The 20288-nt window shown below is 39.4% G+C and overlaps 1 protein-coding gene across 4 annotated transcripts; it reads left to right on the top strand.

Annotated features, from left to right (window-relative positions):
• The first annotated feature begins 1192 nt into the window (after window positions 1-1192).
• On the top strand, window positions 1193-20136 carry siah1 (siah E3 ubiquitin protein ligase 1). Of its 4 annotated transcripts, none has more exons than XM_027161251.2 (4): window positions 1193-1556; window positions 11518-11574; window positions 14686-14776; window positions 18015-20136. In XM_027161251.2, the coding sequence occupies exons 3-4, from the start codon at window positions 14749-14751 to the stop codon at window positions 18851-18853; spliced, it is 867 nt and encodes a 288-aa protein (XP_027017052.1). In that variant the 5' UTR covers window positions 1193-1556; window positions 11518-11574; window positions 14686-14748; the 3' UTR covers window positions 18854-20136. The 4 variants fall into 4 exon arrangements, with proteins under 4 accessions (XP_027017052.1, XP_027017054.1, XP_027017051.1 ...); XM_027161252.2 differs by lacking the exon at window positions 1193-1556 and adding an exon at window positions 9574-9639; XM_027161253.2 differs by lacking the exon at window positions 14686-14776 and having other exon boundaries at window positions 1202-1556.
• The last annotated feature ends 152 nt before the right edge of the window (window positions 20137-20288 follow it).

The following is a 20288-nucleotide window of genomic DNA, read 5'->3' as shown; positions in this document are numbered from 1 at the left end:
TGTTTTTCGAATGCGCCTGTTCATTTAAACTGAGAGTCTATTTGCTATCAGACACTATTTGCATGCATTGCAGTCAGACAGCTGGGGCAGAGGTGGAAAAATGGGAGTTTTAAAACTGCAGATGAACCACGCCTGGCAGAAAGCTATGTGTAATTGGTCCTGTGAGAGAGTCTACAAAACTTGTATGTTTTTCTACAGAACAAAAATATTTATTTAACAAATAGCTGCGATACATCAGCACCTTCTTGTCTCATATTTGTTACCTTTTCTCTTTTTTAAATTGATATTGTAAATACCACCTAATTCCAGAACATCACAGTGTCAATTACCACCATTATGACCAACAGTAATACTATAGGTTTGCATGAAGTGAAAGGTATCTGAGTGTTACTCCTAGATACTCTAGGTCCAGTGTGACTGGGAAAGTAAATTATTGATAAACGTAAGGAACTAACTGGTGTTGGAAGTGCAACTGGATATGGAAGCTTAATCACACCACATAATAGACTGTTAACTAATAGTACTTGTTCAGTTACACACGCTATCAGACTGGTTTACACAGCTTCTTTACTACCTTCACTGTTCTATATCATCTACACACTCATATATTGTTGTCAATTCATAGATTTTGCTTCTTTGGCACATGTTAGCAACTGTCTTGCACCTGGTACAAGGTCTCCGCTTCCCATCACAGCTGCTGGTTATACATGTTAAGTGAGCAGGTTCAGTCAACTTCACCACCAAAGTGTAAAGCCTGGCTTTCTTGAGCCTATGTTCTTACTGATCAGTTATTGATCAGCATCGTTCCTCACAACCTATCGTTCATTATCGCTGAGGTACCAAATATATACACACACATATTTAAACATTTCTTAATGTTTACTTCCAGGTTACTTACTACCACTGCTTTATTTTTGAGACTATGTAAATACTTGATAGTTTGTAGGTGGCACAGTGGAGCCGAGGGTCACACTATTGCTTCATAGCTCCAGCATTTCTAATTTCATAACCTGTTGCATTGACTCCACTGTGACCCTGACCACAATAATATATTTTGTGGTGCTGTGACTTCTCTGTTCTATTCTATTCTATTCTATTCTATTCTATTCTATTCTATTCTATTCTATTCTATTCTGTTCTATTCTGTTCTGTTATATTATATCATACCATATCATATTATAATATATTCTGTTCTATTCTATTATATTCTGTTCTATTCTGTTATGTTCTGCTCTGTTCTATGTCATGTCACTTCAGAAAATCAAAAATCACCGTTTTCGTCTTGAGTAGAAGTCAGATATTTTGCATTCTGTCCCAACAGCACGACTCCACAGTGGTTATATAGACCACATCACTGAGCTGTAGCACAGCGCCGCCCGCGGCCTTGTTACGAAACTATATGAGTCCGTGTGTGCGCGAGCCCGAGGCTGCCGGCAGCCAGCATCTTCATTGTAGCTCCGCTGCGAATGTGGACATTGAAACGACCAAACCATAACAGTGGGCGGACTGTCGGTTTTGAGTTTTAATAGGAGAAACACAAGGATTTTTAACTAGAGGTAAGTTGTGGATAATTGTACGAGTAACGTGCTTCGTTTGAGCTAACGGAGCTACCTTTATTTTTCGAACAACGGCCGGCTAACGCTAGTTAGCTTCAAGGCTAATGACGATAGCATGTAAACATGGCAGATTAGTTTGTCACTATAGCAATCGTGAGGCTGGCTAGCACACTGAATAACCAATGTCCGAGTTATAACACAAGAGCAGGTCAAATACCTCTGTTTCTGTACAAACCTGTTCAGGTTTATTGTTCGTTTTATTTCTCCTGTAATCCGCCAAGTTGGCTAATTAAATGGTTATCTACACGGTCGCTAGCGAGCCTCACGGACAGCTAGCTAGGTGTGATTTGTGTGTATACAGCTAGCCACCTAGCAGTCTGACCACCTCCTTATGCGGCTCTGCAGTGACATTAAAACAGTAAACGATACTAAAATGTCATTTCGTGTATACAGTACATTTAGCGACGGTATTAATACGTTTGCTTGCTAGCTCTATTGCCAGCCAGCGTGCGACCCTCTGACCCAGAATAATAATAAAGCAAAGAGCAGCCTGTGGATGAGTGCAAGAAAACCTGCAGCTAAGTTAGGCTCATGTTCTGTATGCTTATTGTAATGCAGCTTAGGACATGATACCTGAAGGTTTAGTATAACCTGTTGTTCTTATATCTATATCATTTATGTTTCGCGATATAGATGCTAACAGTCCTATAGGACACACATACTGACCGAGGTTAGCTACTGATACTAACATGATGCATTTAACATGTTACTTGGAAGCATTATATGCGTCTTGGTGTTAATGTTGCTAGTGTGATCGATTGTTTTGTTTGCATCCATGCTGTCGATAGGCTTCCATAACGGAAGAGATTTTTCAGTTTTAATCTCATGTCAGCTGCACTGTTATATCAATTACAGTAGGCAATACCTGCAGATGGGTAATCTGTGATAAGATGGCGCAGGTCAGGTTTCCCTAACGACTAGTATTCAGTCTAAACATGTTGTGCTGCGACATTCAGGATATATGCTTCTGTTTATGTTCAAGTTCATGTTCATTTACCGTCCAACACAACACACTGGAAAACAGTTCAGATAATTGCATAAGGCACTTCATATGGACTTTAGTTTCCAATGGTGAATTGGATTAATGAGCTTTGTAATTGCGGTCACTATGGTATAGTCATTATGGTATCCAGAACTGCAAAAAAAAAAAAAGGGATTATCTAACCATCTATATATTTGTAAATTAGCCAAGAGTTTGAGGAAAGAGTTCTGTAGCAGTGCTGAAAAAATGTGATTAGGACTGGCTTTTGATGACTCTAGATTTCAAACCATAAAGCACTTTATATCTTCTGTAAGGATTAACCAATCACATGCACTTATATTATTTCGCTGAAAGCAGGTCATCAGACCAGTGACTAGCTACATGGTTCGATTAAGTCACAAAGAGAAGAGATTTCATAGATTTTGTTTGTCCTGTCAGGTCTGAGTAACACATGCACAAAGTGACTTTGTTGTCATTGTTAAAATCATGGAGTTTAACAATGATTAGACAGAGAAATTTCTATTCACTGAACAGAGCTGGATATCTGTTTACAGTGCATAATGTTGGTCAAAAGAACATGAAGCATCACTTGCAAACAAATCATAACTACTTTCCCATTCTTATTTATAGCCATAAACATATAACAACAATCGGTAACAACTGTTATTCGTGTTTTTTGTAACCATTTATTTAACTGGATTTTCACAAATTATAGCTGGTATAACAGATGGACCTTTAAGGAAGAGGATATTAATTTTCTATCATCTGTTTGGGTAGCATCTGCTGCCATCATGGAACAAGTAATTGAGTTGTATTGATTGTGTGATGCCAACACTTAACCTTGAATATAATAATCATGTAAATTGGATTATTCATGTATGAGGCCTAGTGGAGTCATTTTATATAGTGTTGCCAGTTAACTATTTCATGTGTTTAGTATCAGTCTGCCCCTCGGCTTTTTGCAGCCTCACTAGCAGCTGCACATGCCGAGCCGTGCACAGTTGGCAACCTCTTACCACATGACAGCTGCTTCTTTTGAGTCCTTTTAAAACTTCTCTGTCCAGAGTCCTTTTGCCTCTCTCTTATATTGTTCCCTCACAGTTGCATCTCAAAAGGATCTGTCCTCTTACTTAAACTCATGCTAAATACCATTTCTGTCTCTCCCTCGTATAACAAGTATACCTGCTGGATAATCACTGGATGATCATAATACTAATTGGGCATCTGTTCAACTGTAACAAATAAACCTTCATGTTGTGTGACTCTAGAAACTGTTAGGGTTTTTGATTTTATTCAAGAGTTTAGATTGCTTCTGATTAAATAGAATTTGGTTCTGAATTCAGAGACCACAATGCCAAGAGGTTATCTCTCTTCCTAAATTTTCATTACCTATGATGTTTTTTTACACTAGCAACAATATCATGTCAGTGTGTACCTTACAGCCCTTGAAAAATACTGGGACTCAATATTTAGGGCATGGATATGCCTTACAGTTGAGAAGGTGCTTATTTTTTACATTTAAGCTGCTGGATGTAAGATTTAAACAATAAATCAACAGTAAGATTTAAGCACTGCACAAATGACTACACCTGCACTAAGAAATCACATCCACGTCCAAATCGGTCAGAACACACAGTGCACTAATTAGTATGAACTAAGTAGCATGCCTTAATAGTAGTTGCCTTAATAGTCAGTGGTGTACTAACAAACTACTGTATTTCGCATGGTATTATGTGGCTTGGGATCCGGCCCAGGTATTCATTTCGGATATAATTATCGGCTTTCTCTTTATTACAAAAGAATTAGTAAAATAATAACTCTATTGTGCACATTGATGTAACTGTCACAGTTAATGAGGACCAGTTTCTCTCAGTTGCTCAACTGTAATCTCACAGCACACTGATAGGCTTATGTCTGTCCGTGTCTGTATTGATTCTGTGTATATTAAGCACTGATGGATGCTAGCTAACCCACTAACCCTAGGGTTTTTATTTTCAGCACAAAGTCTGTGTATTTTTGTTCTCTAGGCACAAGGTGGGTAGTGTTAATACCAGAGCAATAAGTGTTGCACATTGATTTTCTTCATTTCTTTAAGCTTTAAATGTTTGTAAATCTGTTTATAGACGTCTTTTACGAGAGCGTAGCTGCCACTTATTTACTTTCATCCAGCACTGTGTTTGTAGTTGTACTCCGGTACCTCTGTGCAGACAGCTTGCGTTTTATCATTTCGCTAAATATTCACAATTTTGTCACTGAAAGATCTTGTTGGTTTTTGCATTCGGGGTTGGATTATAAGAGGGTAGATATCATCAGACACACACACACACACACGCACACTGTTAAGTCACATGGTATACTGCATTAGTCTTCTAATGGTTTCAACTGCATGTTACCCTTGCAAACTGAGTGCCATGCTCTCCACACATATCACGTTACCAGGCGGGGCACTAATGGGCTCTCTCCATGCAACGGATCTGTTCGAGATGAAGAGGAGGTAATGGCTGGGATGGACTCTGTAATGAAGTGCGTTGTAGACAGTATGTTCTGCTTCATTTGGTCTTAGAGAGTTGAAGTAGGTGTTATTGTTGTAGTCTTAACACGTCACTACAGCCCTGTCTGTAATGCAAAGCTGTGAAGTCCATTCATAAAAATTGTATTTATAAATTCTCGGTAATATTGCGGTCTCCAAACTGTAGTTACTTTTCAAGTTAGAGCTTTTCAAATGATATTTTACTGATTTTGCCGAGTCAAATCCTCTTGGGTTTGATAAATAGGATTCCTCTTTTGTGGCCTTATTTAAAGTAACCCAGTAAAAAATAGAAACAGTTGTCATTCAACTAGTCTAGTTAAGTAGCTAGCTAATATAATTCCACATGCACTGTGCATCAATTACAGAGACAGAGGGCAGAGGATATTTATGCTGTAAGCAGCATCAATTTATTATTTGATGTTATGCTTTTGTTCATATTTATGAAGTGGGTTTAAATCTGTTAGTAGTCTAAACTATTTCTTATATTTTCTTAACATGGATTATGTACACTTTTAGTATGTTAGTGTTTCAAGTCATTTTAAGGTGCTTGGAATCAGTCCTGTAAAGCAGTGGTCCCCAACCTTTTTTTCACCATGGACCGGTCAATGTTTGATCATTTTACTGCAGCCCGCTGGCGGTGGGGGGTGGGTGTTGGCGGCTATACAATTAAATTAAAATTTAATAATTTTTATTTAATTGTATTTAAACATGCCTTTTTAACTCATTACAATGCTAAATCAACGGGAACCCTGAGCTTGTGTCTGTGTGATGAGACGGTTCAATCTGGGGTAATAGGAGACAATGACACCCGAAGTGTGTTGCTTATGTCCAGTTTATTCTGTTGTTTTGTTTTGGTTGCCATCACTGCAGAAAATCCCGCTTCACACAGATAGCATGTCGGAAATGGCAATAGGGATTTAAGTGCTGTGGTGGCAATCTCAGGGTATTCCGCCATGACTTTAATCCAGAACACCGGCAGAGTTTCTAACTTTCTAACGACGTCTGTTTCGTACTCATTTTTGCTAATTCTTGGGTTAAATTTGAGCAAACACAATATACACGTACACCAAGCACTGTTAAACCTGAGAAAGTACCAGTGAACACAGAGAAGAGCGATACACACCTTCTCTCCACCAAAGCTACAACGCCACTGCCGCTTCCAGCCGCTCAGCTCCAGACGTCACCTAAAGTCGCCCCGATATCATATTTTGCGCATGCGCGGTATTGGTGTGGCTTTAGGTGACGTCTCTCAGCTCCCGGTTAACCTCTCGTCCATCTAAAGTCTCACAAACCCGAGAGAAATACACCACAGTAAATAAAATGGAAATAATTTAATGTTCCTTGGGAGGCCCGGTACCATTTGGTCCACGGACCGGTACCGGTCCACTGCCCGGTTAGTTGGGGACCACTGCTGTAAAGAGCCGATGTTTCTGATCACCAATGTTGAGTTTTTGTGTTGTCTTTTACACACTGAAAATAATTCACCTCAAGCACACTTTGGAAGTAAAGTAATCTGCCATCAGTTTGTTTAGGTTGGATGGTCTTTTGAATTTGACTTGCTGAAATTATACAGATCAGGGTTTTAAATGTTGGTGACAGCCTCTTCTATAGGGCTGAATGGTTCTAATCAAAGAGAGAAACTTACAAATGCAGTGTTAAGTCCTGATTGCTTTCAAACCATGTTAGGCATTCAATTGGCTAGCTTGTTAACAACAGATGAAAAACTGAGTCAGACAACTTTTTCCTAGTTTGAACCTTGAACACATAGTGGTTGAAAATGACATCATAAAAATTACACCTCTGCATTTATCTCCTACATGTTTTCTAAAATTCAGGAGCAATTCAAAGACTGAATCGAAAAAAATAACTTTTGCTCTAGTCATTCAGGTGAACATTGCCCCAACAGGATGCTTTTATAATGGCAGCCATTTAATTCTCTTAAAAACTGTCAGTCACTTTATGAATAGAATGGTATGAAATGAATAGACTACACCTAATTTTACCTGAATGGCAGTTGAGTAAAATATTATCATGTTGTGCACCTAAATAAACATCAATCAAATTAAATATTATCACTCGTCTAAACAATAGTCTCTTTCCAGCTGTTGCTTCAGATTAACTATCTAATGGTCAGCTGCATGCAGAGAGAATGGATTTGTCCATTGAGAAATAATGAATTGTGGAACCGAACAGATTATTTATATATATATATATATATATATATATATATATATATATATATATATATATATATATGTATGTGTATATATATATATATATATACACATACATATATATATATATATATATATATATATATATATACATACATGCATACATGTACACTCTGGACTTAAACTCCAGTCCCAGATCTGCAATGAACATGACCGCAACATTGAACTCAGATAGTACACTTGAATGGCCCTTATAATTAGTTTGTAAGCATCTTTAAAGAATTTTCATCATTTCTCAAATTCCCATTTTTTTGTATCAATCGTTCATAGTAGATTGTAAGAAGAGGTCAGAGTTCATAAACTCTGAAAACTAATTGTATACAGTATAGATTATAGATATTTAAAAATATCCAAGTGATGATAAAACTAAGCTCATGCCTGGAGGTTATTTAGATGTTGTAATGCTTTGTGAACAAATGAGAGTTTAATTTTAGTGTTGTTTTTTTTTTACAGGTGAATCAGTATCTATTTGAACAATTACTGTATAGTTGTTTTGAACTCAGGCCATACTATAGCCATGCTCTTGAGTCCTTTCCACGATAGCAGCTGTAACCATTCAGTCCTACATTGGGAAAGAGGCTTGCGTGACTCGTAGCTTTTGCATTTGCCCTTTTGTAAAGGTGAAACTTGAAACAGAAACTGTGATCAATTGGTCAGTGGCTTTTTAAGAGGGTACTACGAGTTCTCAGGTTTGTAGTGTCGCTGAGTCATTGATGTTACAGAATTGTCCTTGTCATCGCCTTACGTGCATTGTGGGAATTTTAGAAAGGTGAGCGATTCTTTCTTGAAGCCCTTAAGCATTCATATGGTCCCTTTCTAATACTCTCTTTGTTCCCTGACATTTGGCATTTGAATATTTTGGAAACCAATGTATGGGTTTGATTCTGAGACTTATCAAAATACAAAGAAACATTGCCAGATAAAGATAGAGTTCATCGAGGGTGTTTTGACTGATTCGTTAAACACATGAGGCTTCATCTTGTAGCATTTGCTGTTTTTACCATGTTGTGGTTATCAATGGCATTAACTTGAGCTCCTCAGGCAGAAAGGTCAAGTGTTGGCAGACCTGAGTGTATCTGTGTTTACACTGGAGTATTTTGGGTGTTGGAGATACTTGGACAGTGTGGTTATTGATGGTGGTGCAATGGAAAAGTATAGTCTGTATGTAACAAGGTTCTGTACTATAGCTTTTTCAGTCTTGAAATTACTTTTAAGTTCGAGTTCAATAAAGATTTTTGATTTACATTTTACGAGTACTTGGTGGTAGTGACCCTTCTGAGGTCTTTTGTTGTTTTTAATGAAATGCTTTCTTTTAGTAAGAAGAGTACAGTTACTTTCTAGCCGTTTTCCTTCTGTGCCCTCTTCTGTGGGTTTCGGTGTAGTGCTGCTATATTTGTATGTCTCTTTGTCTGAGGCACATGGTTAAAGGAGGAGGTGGAGCTGTGTAATCTGACACGAGCCAGGCCCAAAATACAGCTCCGGCACAGTGAGCGAGAGTGAGACAGGGAGTGGGGGGGCATTCCAACTCCGGCTTGACATTCGACTCCTCAGCCTACAGACTGCATTGGCGAAAGTGTTTGCAGGCAGGACTCTGTTCTTATTCTCTGTGGGGCAGGGGTAAAATCACAGGAAAGCACTACAGAAAAAGAGCTCTTCTTCCCGTCTCGTATCTGGAGTTCACACAGGATACTTGGGCCTGCCTGGGAGTGGCCCCTCATTCTGCCGCTGGAATGTGCCTTTAGACGAGTGGGGAAACTGGCTTTGCTGCTGTTGGTTTTCCTCTCTTCCTCAGCTGTCCCTCTCGCTCTCACTCTCCTTGGGCTCCCTATTCAGCTTCCTGCCAGGCACTCTTGTGTTCAGTATACATTTTTGGATTACTCCTGGAGTCCTTCGTTTGGGTTCTCAACTTCTCATTGTGCTTTTCCTGGGCTGTGTTTTTGAAGGAGTATTTTATTTCCTCATAAACCACACATCTACTTTGTAGCAGTCAATGAACAAACATTTGAATAGCTCACAGGGTTTTGCATGAGTGTTTGTAAGTGGCCAGGAATCACCCTGAAGTATTTTTATCTGAGCCAGCACTGTGTGAGCATATTGGATATTAGATTGGCTGGTGGCCCTCTGTTATGGGCTGTCTTGTTTCTATGGAAAGAGCGCAATGAAGAGTCGCTGCAATCCCCATGTCTCCCACCACTAGGCTACAGCCTGTCTACTCATGGAAGGGGGTGTTCAAGCTCTTCACATGCGTAGCTGCCCGAACGGCCAGCAAGCCTAAAGGTAACACAAGCCCAGTGCATGCGTTAATGACACTTTTTTCTTTTAGCCATGCATCCAGACCCCATCCTATAAACACATGGCTTGGACTTCCTATTTATATGGGAATGGAGTGCATCTCACTAGGAAGTCTAATCTGGGCCTGATCTGTAGGTAAATTCCAACAAGTTAGCTCCTGAGTGTGGGTGTTGGTGCTTACGCTAGACTGAGACTTTAAAAAACAATGTAGGCACTTCCTTGATTTGCTGTAATTTGCTTTTTCTGGTCTGTTGTAAGATTCTTGGCATTTCTAGGACTATTCTGCTTTGTTTCTGTCTGTCACTGCTGTGACTGGAGAGAATCTTAAAGAAAAACGTACATTTTATAAAGCATTCATTTAAACAGCTGTTGTGCTTTACCCCATCTTCTAGAATTACTGGTACCCTTCATGAACCTGAGGGGGGAAAAAAGGCCCATTTAAAAAGAAAGCCACTTGCAGTAAGTGATCAGGTTCAAATCAAGAGAATGAGCAACTCCTATTTATACACCAGGGAAACAAGACATGAATTGAGAGCTACTAAGAGCAATTAAAAAATGCCATTTCCATTAACGATTCATTGTCATATTTTATTATCTTTTAAAAGAAACTTCAATTGTTCTCACAATATAGATGGTTAACTTGGATAATAAAATTATTTAACTGTTTTGGGGAACAATTTAAACTGTTTCTTTAGAGGGCAAGCAATTCTTTAGAGCACTGTAATGTAACTTTAGAGCACTGTAATGTGGACTGTAGTAACAGTGTGTTGAGTAAACGGTCTAATGTGATTTAAAGACAGAACAGGCTGGAACATGCCTGCCTACAAAGACAGTGCTGATTTACTCACTGGATCTTTGTGAACCTCTTTAATCCTTCATTACCCTTTGCCTCCGAGTTTCAATAAATGCCCATCCAATAGGCTATGCGTTGACTTGCTTTGAAAACATTTATTAATTTAAACACTTATGTAGACCACTGCTTGTTACTTTTCGCATATGATGGGTCTAGAACCATAATTAAGTCTTAAGCTCCTGTATTCATTCATTCAGTAACTGCTTTACTCTGGTCTGGGTCACGGTTTGCCACCACTACTAAAACAAAAAATGGACACCAGGATTCATATGTGTGGTCTGACTATGATGTGGAAATAATGCAACACTTACTGCAATATTATAAAACTCCAATTGCAGTGCTGACTTGTACTACCAGAGTGGTGGATTCAGAAGCAGCGCAGCTTGTTTTCAGTGAAAATAAAAAAAAAAAGACACCCCACACAGTAACAACGTGAGTAGCAGCCATGATAAAGGTAGATTATTCACAGAACATATTCAGGTTAATGCTGTGATGTCAGAGCCATGCGTAAATAAGTCAGAGTGAATTCTGAGAATGGGTGTTTTTCAAACTTGTAAATATATGCACATGTAGGCAGGGTCTAAAAAAATTTTTGTATTTCTGGCTTTCTCGTCATTTTTCATCTGTCACAATCTTTTAAAGCTGTTAATAATGTTATCAGTAAAGATACTAAAATATTGCACTATGCCTGCACTATGTGAGAGAGAATAAAACACACAGCAAACCGCTCCATGTGCTGACTTTGTTTGTGTTTTCATATATAAAGTGTGAATCAGGCTTTTCTATCAAGTGTAGCCTAATGGGAAAATGTTTAGTTTACTTGTCAGTGCAAGTCACTGTGCTCATAACCTGTCATACTCAAGGTTGATTGTAATATAGATTCATCTTTCAGGTAAAGCCAGTCTTGTTGAATAGAAAAAGTAACTTGCCTAACGGCAGCTGAGCACAAGGGTCACTTGACAGAGCTCAGGCACTTTTTTCATTATTTCTTTTTCTTTTTCTCTTTGTAGAGGTCCACACATTTCAAGAGAAGAAAATAGCCTTACTGGGGAATCATATGGACGAAGGTAAGTTCCCAATACTTCTAAATATTTTAAACATCACCTTTTTTGTGTGGGTTATCTAAGTGTTTTTTTAAGTATGTTTTAGCTTAAATACGTGGAGTAAAAAGAAGTTTTGCTACAGTTGTGGTGAAAATGGGGGTAATAGAGAAGGAGGGGACCAGATAATTGAAGAGTGTGTCCTTCACTGGGACTTGGCCCTGTAATTTCCCACCATCATCATCTGGAGGAGCAGGGCAGGTCTCTGCTGTCAGACACCCATGTACTGTGACCCACTATTGGCACTTGCAGCATGGGGAGTGGTGATAGTGTGTTGTTTTAGCTTGCCCTCATCACACCACACCACCTACCTCACCCTCTCTTATCTCTCTCTCAAACCCACTGTTGGCTACTGGTGCTGCTATGACTGAACATGTCACGTGTATACTGGCACACAGCTGCAACATTAAGGTATAATAACAGCAGACCCATTAAAATGTTCTTTCCTGAAAAAGAATGTAAACAATTAACAATAATTGTTGCATTGCACATAATGGCCTGCTTGCAGCAGCAGTAATAGGGTCTAATAATATCATGCAAAATGGTTATGAAGTGGTTTGCTGCATACCTTACAGATTAGGTGCTAATTTGTTTATACATGGCACATCTCAGTATTTGGTGATTTCATGTGTGCTGCATGCATGCCCCCACCCTATAACCATATACAGCTTGCATGCGGGATGTTGTCAAGGAAAATAAAACAGATTTTTACAGATTTACCACAAAAATAATCCCGTTAACTTGCTTTAAAATGAGCAGTATTAAAGCAAGGGTACATTAAGCCCAACATATAATAGCACATAAATGAAAAACAACAAAAACCTACTTGTGTGAGCATTTAAATAAAGTATTCTAGAACACTGTACAACACATTACTGCACCACTCTACTGTTGTCACCCCTCAGAGATATGAAACTATACTTATTTCTTAGCTGTTTGTGGCTAGTTAGGCCAGGCAACTCAGGACCTGCTTTCTTAGCACTGCTCTTGCCATCTTTACATTCACTAGCAGCCAGACTATTTAGACTAAAGGTTCATTTTTGAAAACTCTTCTAAATCTGACAGAGAAGATTTTCTGTTGCTCTATCATTTCTCCCCATCACCAGTCTGCATATTTCTACATTGTCTGGTCAGTCTGCTTACACAAACACAGGAACTTCATAATCGGAACTTGCAGACCGAACTAATCCGTCTTTAAGCAGTAAGTGGCATCATGGAAAATTCAGGAAATTTCCCCAATATCCAAACAGCCACTGTTTACTTGCGTTGTCAACACGGACAAACTTGAAGGGCCCGAGTTGCTTCACTGCTAATACAATGTCTGTGTCTTCATGACATTTGGCTCTTTAACATATCCATATCATACATCATAAAATCTGTGTATTACTACCAGTTTTATAAATAAACATTCATTACAGACAGTGGCACTGTTAATGTAAATTGTTAATACACCACAGACCACATGTTACCAAACCATACACTAAAGGGTACTATTTTGAAATTGTAAATTTAAAATAAATAGCTCACAATTGAAAATTGTTTTTAAAAAGACTTCTGGAACGAGAAGACGAGTGATATCTGTAATTAATCGCCTCCTCTATTATAATAACTCCTCCAGACCGATAAATTGACCAAACATGACCAAGGTTCTTTCAAGATTCATTTCTTGTGTTTCATGTCACACATGGTGATATGATCAAAATAATTTTCTGTAAATAAATACATAATCCACCATAACCTTTGGAACATACAAATATAGCAGCTGTACCTATAATTGTAATTTAATTACTAATCATTTAGACACGTTCATCATTCAGTGATTTCCAACAATTTGCAGTACTAGTTACGCTGCAATGCCTCAGTACCTCAACGACTCGAAAGAGAACACCACCCTGATACATATCAATGAAAATTTATCTATATTAATTTTGATCTTATTAGCATTCCTGCCAGAAATCTGTTGGTTGGTTGGTGGGGTATTTTGTTAAGATTTAGAATTGAGCCTGATGGCATTGATTTGAACTTGAGGAGTTATTATCTGAGGCAGAGTATACAGTTGAAATGAGAGAGCTGAAGAGGCTAAAGGACTAATGTGCTTCTGCATCACTCTTTAGGCAGAGAGTGATGCAGTGTGCTGTAGTGACATGGCTTTGTGGGTTTTGTAGGAACCATTTGAAACCAGACTGCAAATACAGAATGAGAACATGTACTAAGACTGGACATGCTTGCAGATGACATCTTAATCAAGCCTCAACAGTAACATGTAACGGTTGATATTGCATTTTACCTCTTTTATAAAGGCGTGGATAACACTTTATTCCCAATGAAGCTTAAAAATGCATTATTTTTTTCTCTTTTTTTAAAAACTCCATGCATCAGCATTCTGAGAAGAGTAGTAAGCTGAAACAATCAGCATGCCTTTATGACAGGTGTTTAAATCCGTACAGAATAACATCTTCAAAACAGAATGTCTTTCTTATTCAGAGTAGTCATACGGGTTCAGCTCCACACTGACACCTAGTTTTAGTTTCTTTGCCGGTTTTGAATTTGGCTGCTGCCTCTCTTCTCTAGTTTGGTTAACTTGTCTTAGCTGTGTGTAGATGAGTACAAATCATCAGCAGCTGCAGCGAAATTGTAACTTAATGTTACTGCTATACTGCGAATAATGAATACACACTGTACATAGTTTTGCTCTACAGTTAAATGATGATAGTAATGGCTGTCTGGGTGAATGGTTGGGTTAAATTACACTGCTTACACTGCTGCCTGTTCCCATGTTAATTGGAATCTGATTAACAGATAATGTAAAGTATTTGCTGTCCTTGCACCAATGTTGGATCAGTTAGAGGTCGCACAACTCGCATCATATAAGCAGACAAACTCTTTATGCTCACATTCTAACAGCTAATGCATGAAGTGAAAGATTGTTTCGTGATTAAAGCAATAGCAAAAATTTGTTTTTTTTTTTCCCCTCCTAATTTGAATTAAGTCCATAAGCCATGACATATTTGGTGGGCAGCTTTAACTTTTTAGTTTTGGAGTTACAAGGCTAAAATACTTACTTCCCTTACTTTTTAGCTACATTATCAACATGGCTCCAGTGCAGAACTAAATGAACAGACTTCAGAAACCAGCTATATCATGGCTGAGTTGCTACGTTTGAGGCAAGGCAAGTGTGTGGGTTTTTTTTGTTTGTTTGTTTGTTTTTTGTGTCCATGTGTCCAAGCTCTTTCTATACTTAAGTATGTGTTTTGGCTCAAGGTAGATGTCATACAAAGAAAGTAAGAAGTCTTAACATGTAAACCACACAGAATTGCTGTATGGACATTGTGTTTTAAAACATAAGTTGTGTAAAATTCAAATGTATTCCGAATCCATTGCCAAAAGGAGCTGTGCTGAATATTCAGTTATTATAATGACAATAGAGTACAGCACAAACTCTTATGACTGTCTGTGTGTATAGCTTGTAATCATGTTTTAACTAGAGCCATGTCATACAGACTTTCATTAGTGCTGCTGAAGTGGCTTCCTCTGGGGATACAAGATTTCCTGTGCTGTGTGATGGGCTGCAGACTTTCCACTTGCACAGCAGTTCAGTTCGGCATTTTCCTGGAATAAAGGGTGTGACGGGTCTCAGGCAGCTGGTTTTATTACAAAGAGAAACAGGAATGCTGCAGGACCGATATTCCAATTGAACTTTTGAAAAGGATTAAAAACAAAAACATTGAACATTAATTCACTTTTCCCCCTTTATTTGGTGTATTGTTCCATTGACATGTATGTATGTTTGTATGTAACTTCATGTTAATAATAAAATTTAACTTCCATCAGTATTTGAAGCAGATGCATTTCTAGAAAATCAGACCGTGTAACCTCCAGAGAGGATTATTATTATTATTTCTAGAACTCCACATTTCTAGCAGTTGAGATCAGTACTCAGATCCTCGATGAACTTCGACTGATGGAGGACCACGTGATCACTGTGTATAACTAACTACAAACACCTCATATTGATGCACACTAATAGTTTTGGCTTGTTTGTTCTGGCCTAATGCTGCTTGTTAAAGGACACATGCAGTTGATTATTTAGTCAGGTGACCATAACAAACATGTTTGGAGGTTATTCTTGTGCTAGGTTCACTTAGTGGTTTAAAAGCTTGGCTTCTTAGGAAGTTCCCTTTTTTTTTTTTGTTTTCAACTTGGCTGATACTTGGTTTGAATTTGATTTCAGCAGGATATGGTAGGAAAGAGCTATCTGGATTGTCTCCATAACTGAAGAAAAACGATGAAACCTCTTTTCAAGTGGAAGATAAAGGAAGCTTTTTTTTTTGTATTCATTCAGGCAGGATTAAACCGTATATTATCCGGTGGTGTTTCTACAGGTCATTTAGTAGCATGTTAAAGATAACATAAGCTTTCCAGATGCACAGTCTAAAAAACAATACCATGACCAATGCAGACATGACCAAAATCCCAGTGAAACATTAGCAAGAACAACAAGAACAAATTGTCAGATTATCCATGTTAATAGCTGTTAGTACTGTTATGCATGCTGCAGTCATGTAGATATTTTCTGCTTTCTTGCTAAGGCTTTTTAATATTTAGTTATTTAGTAATGAGTAAATGTCCTTGATGTTTGCAGAAAAAAATTGCAGAAAATTCATACAGAAATCCTCTGAGTGATGTCTCCAAGTACATCTACAACACGAATGAGCATTAGATTATATGCAGAACAGTGATGGATCTAGGAAATAGAGTAATTCCAGACAGAAATAATCTGGTTTTGATCTATGCAGAAATAATTCAGACCCTTCCAGACGGTACACCAGACTGCAAGCACATTTTTGTCTGATGTCATTTCAGCAATATAGTAGATGAAATTGTTTGATTACTGCATCGTGTGGTTTGCAAACATCATAGTTGCTTCATCATCTGTAAGGTTAACATCCATTAATAACTCTGCCACTAATCTTGTTTTTCTTCACCACCAGTATCACTAAGCTAGACGTCTAAAGTTCACACTCCACTCATTTACACCTCCTCAATTTATTTTATTTAGTCTCGTTCCACTACATCATCCCCAAAGAGGAGGCTTTTGCTTATCAGTGCTGTGTGCTGCAGTCTTTTTCAGGAGCTGGCACACACTGGGTGGCAGTGTCATTTAACAGAGGGTGGACACACTGTACTGTTCTCAGTGTTGCAGTAGCATCTCTCATGCCAGCAGCTCTTCACATGTCATTTACACATTAGGTTGATGTGTTCTGGCATGGGGGTGAGGTGCGAGGTGGTGGATGTTTGGTGCATGTTTGGGGTGGTGCATGTTTGGTTTGAAAAGACCTAAACATAGGACAGGTCACTCATGACATGAAATGCAAACTAAACACACTGTTGAAACAAATGTAAAAGTCATTTGTAGCCAGGTTTTACCTTCTGGCCAGCTTCTTCTCTAAGCTTCAGGTTGTGTGTTTAGGGCTGGCTTTAAGGCCTCTTGTGCTCTGTGCTAATTCTGGCAAGAGAGTGAAAAGCTCAGTGAGAGGGATAAAAATACACAGGGCTTTCTCACCGATATGTTTACAAGCTGCCTGTAAGCCATGTACATTCAGATACAGAACTTTTCTCACATAATATCAGCTCATTCTCTTGAACAAGCTTCAGTGATTTTGATGAGACTGATGTCTAGAATTAAAAAAAAAAAAGACAATGTATGTGTCCTTGTCATGCTGAGCTTCAGTGAACTGGATTTGCTAGAGGCAGATGTGTTTAGATTATGTAAAGCAGCACAGTAAGTACACTGGATCACGCCCTGCTTCTGCCATGTAGCAGGGAAAAATCCAGCCGTGATCTCGGCCTCCTCTCCACACACACCACAGCCTGTTGCCATAGGAACGCTCGTTCAGCAGGCATGCGCTCTGAAGGCTGCCCATGTCCCCACTCTCTATTTCTGCCTTTTACAAAAGTATAGAATTTGTCAGTGCCAAATATAGATGCCCCAAGCGCTTCCCTAAGGCCTAAGTCTGACTTTATCATAGCAATATATAGGAACTGCTGAGTGGAAAAGACAAATGCCTGTGCATTATGTAGACAACAAATAGCCCTGTTGTCAGTGAATCACTCGCAAAAGTGTCCATTGAAAGGCAGGATCTAACATCTGTGTTTAGAATCATTAGGAGAAATGTTATTGTATAACTGGTATCCCGGTCTTTGTGCCTCATGTTGCAGGAGTGCTGCCACCTTTTAAATATTTTCAATTAAATTGTGTTATTATACTATTTTGCGTGTAATTGCACCTCCTCCTCTTTTCTCCAACTTCTCATTTTCTATTGGTATCAGCCACTTTCTTTCATGACCTTTATACTCTGCCCTATATCCCCAGTTTTCTCACTGTCCTTGTTTCTTCCAATTTCTAGAAATGAGTCGCCAGACTGCCACCGCGCTGCCCACAGGAACCTCAAAGTGCCCCCCCTCTCAGCGTGTGAACACCACTGCCTCAAACAGTGACCTAGCCAGCCTGTTCGAGTGCCCGGTGTGTTTTGACTATGTGCTGCCTCCAATCCTGCAATGCCAGAGCGGCCATCTGGTGTGCAGCAACTGCCGGCCCAAGCTGACGTGCTGTCCGACGTGCCGTGGCCCGTTGGGCTCCATCCGTAACCTAGCCATGGAAAAGGTGGCCAACTCCGTGCTATTTCCGTGCAAGTACGCCTCGTCGGGCTGCGAAGTGACATTGCCACACACGGACAAGGCCGAGCACGAGGAGCTGTGTGAATTCCGGCCGTACTCCTGCCCATGTCCGGGTGCTTCGTGCAAGTGGCAGGGCTCACTGGATGCCGTTATGCCGCACCTCCTGCATCAGCACAAGTCCATCACTACACTGCAGGGCGAGGACATCGTCTTCCTGGCCACGGACATCAATCTGCCTGGTGCCGTCGACTGGGTCATGATGCAGTCTTGCTTCGGTTTCCACTTCATGCTGGTCCTGGAGAAGCAGGAGAAGTATGATGGGCACCAGCAGTTCTTTGCCATCGTGCAATTGATTGGCACACGCAAGCAGGCAGAGAACTTTGCCTACCGGCTGGAGTTGAATGGCCACCGGCGGCGCCTTACTTGGGAAGCCACACCACGATCCATCCATGAGGGCATTGCCACAGCCATCATGAACAGTGACTGTCTAGTGTTCGACACCTCCATCGCCCAGCTGTTTGCTGAAAATGGCAACCTGGGCATTAATGTCACCATATCCATGTGCTGAGGACTGTCAGATACATTCTTGCACACGCACCCACATAGGCAAACACTAACGCATTTCACAACCACCACGAGACACCCATAGGTGTACATTGGGTTGGGGACTCTAACCTAGGGAGCTTCTCGCTGTTGTACGTTCCAAGTACTCAACAGAACTGACCTTTACCAATGCTTGGCACGTCCAGCAACTGGACATTTTCCCAGGTTCTTAATTTTATGCTACAATATTCTAATAAGTTAAATATCTAATGTATTCTACATTTTTGAGAGCAATTGCCCACAAAGATGAGCCTTGTGAAGTGGACTTTCTCACGCATAGCTTGTTTGTGAAGAGGGGTAAAGAAATGGCACAGTAGAATTGAGGGTTGGGGTGAACTCAAAAAGATAAACTAGAATTGTCCAGAAACATTATTTCCTTTTCTTTCCCCCAGACTGACATCATTAGTTCAAATGAAACACTAACTTTTTTTAAGTTGAATTTATGCAGTTTTATGTTTTAATCCAACTTTACCCGGTCTTGTCTGATATCCTTTCCCCTCCGAAAGATGCTGCAGATATTTGCATGACCACTGACTAAAGCTTGGTGTGTTCAGATTTTTTTTCTGAAAATTGTAGTTTCTGCCTGAACCGTTGTAGAGTTTCTCCAGAGGCTTTGCTCAATCGGAGGGAGATGTGATGAGAAGGTTCTGTATGAACTTGATGTGACCACATCAGGTTTTGACGTCCTCAAAGCCATTCTTCCCTTTCAGATGTTTAGCTTCTCCCTACAGTAGCCTACTTTTTCTGACCAGGTGCTATTAACAGCAGTCTTGCACCTGCGAATGTGAAGTGATTTGAACGGATCGTGCTTTAGTTTGCCAGGTAAACACGTTTGTCTCGGTCATGTGGAAATGGTGATCGCTTCATGCAGAGGGGTGAGGCTCTCATCAGACTAGAAGTGAGCTCAATTTCTACCGTTATTATTGAGATTATTGTTATCATTTTGTAATAACTTTAGACAAAGGAATGAAAAGGCTGTTGTTAACATTGTGGCTAATCGTCAGTGTTTGTATATAGTGTTGTTCTTCAGAAGACCTCTTTTTTTTGTTTGTTTTTTGTAAGTACAGATTTTTGTTTTGTATGTGTGTCTGTTTTTGTGAGGAGTAGGTGAAGAAAAACGCCAAAACATCTCTGTGGATACATTGTACTGTTCCTGGTCCTGGTCTGTTTTTATTTTTGTTTTAATGTTTGTTTTGTTTTTGTTTGTTTTGGTCTATTTTGCCATTAAATAAATCTATCTTTTTCATACCTTTTTGTTTTGTTTTTCATATTGAATACATTGGTGTTCAGTAGAATTGCCTCCTTTCTGCTCCAGGGTACTGGGTTTTATCCTGAGCTCAGGTTAGTGTGTGTGGGGGGTCTCACATTCTCTCTGTCCATGTGGGTTTCTCCTGGGTTCT

This window comes from Tachysurus fulvidraco, chromosome 13 (genome assembly GCF_022655615.1).
Source record: "Tachysurus fulvidraco isolate hzauxx_2018 chromosome 13, HZAU_PFXX_2.0, whole genome shotgun sequence".
NCBI classification, from domain to species: domain Eukaryota; kingdom Metazoa; phylum Chordata; class Actinopteri; order Siluriformes; family Bagridae; genus Tachysurus; species Tachysurus fulvidraco.
Note: the sequence above shows the minus strand (reverse complement) of the source record. Positions and strands in the feature narration are given on the sequence as shown.

What these genes read in the sequence shown, in the direction of transcription:
- siah1 (XM_027161250.2), top strand. Translation starts at nt 9,543, where the DNA reads ATGTCTCCCACCACTAGGCTACAGCCTGTCTACTCATGGAAGGGGGTG. An exon ending in AACGGCCAGCAAGCCTAAAG is followed by an intron (nt 9,640 to 11,517) that starts GTAACACAAGCC and finishes TTCTCTTTGTAG; the next exon opens with AGGTCCACACATTTCAAGAG. An exon ending in GGGGAATCATATGGACGAAG is followed by an intron (nt 11,575 to 18,014) that starts GTAAGTTCCCAA and finishes TCCAATTTCTAG; the next exon opens with AAATGAGTCGCCAGACTGCC.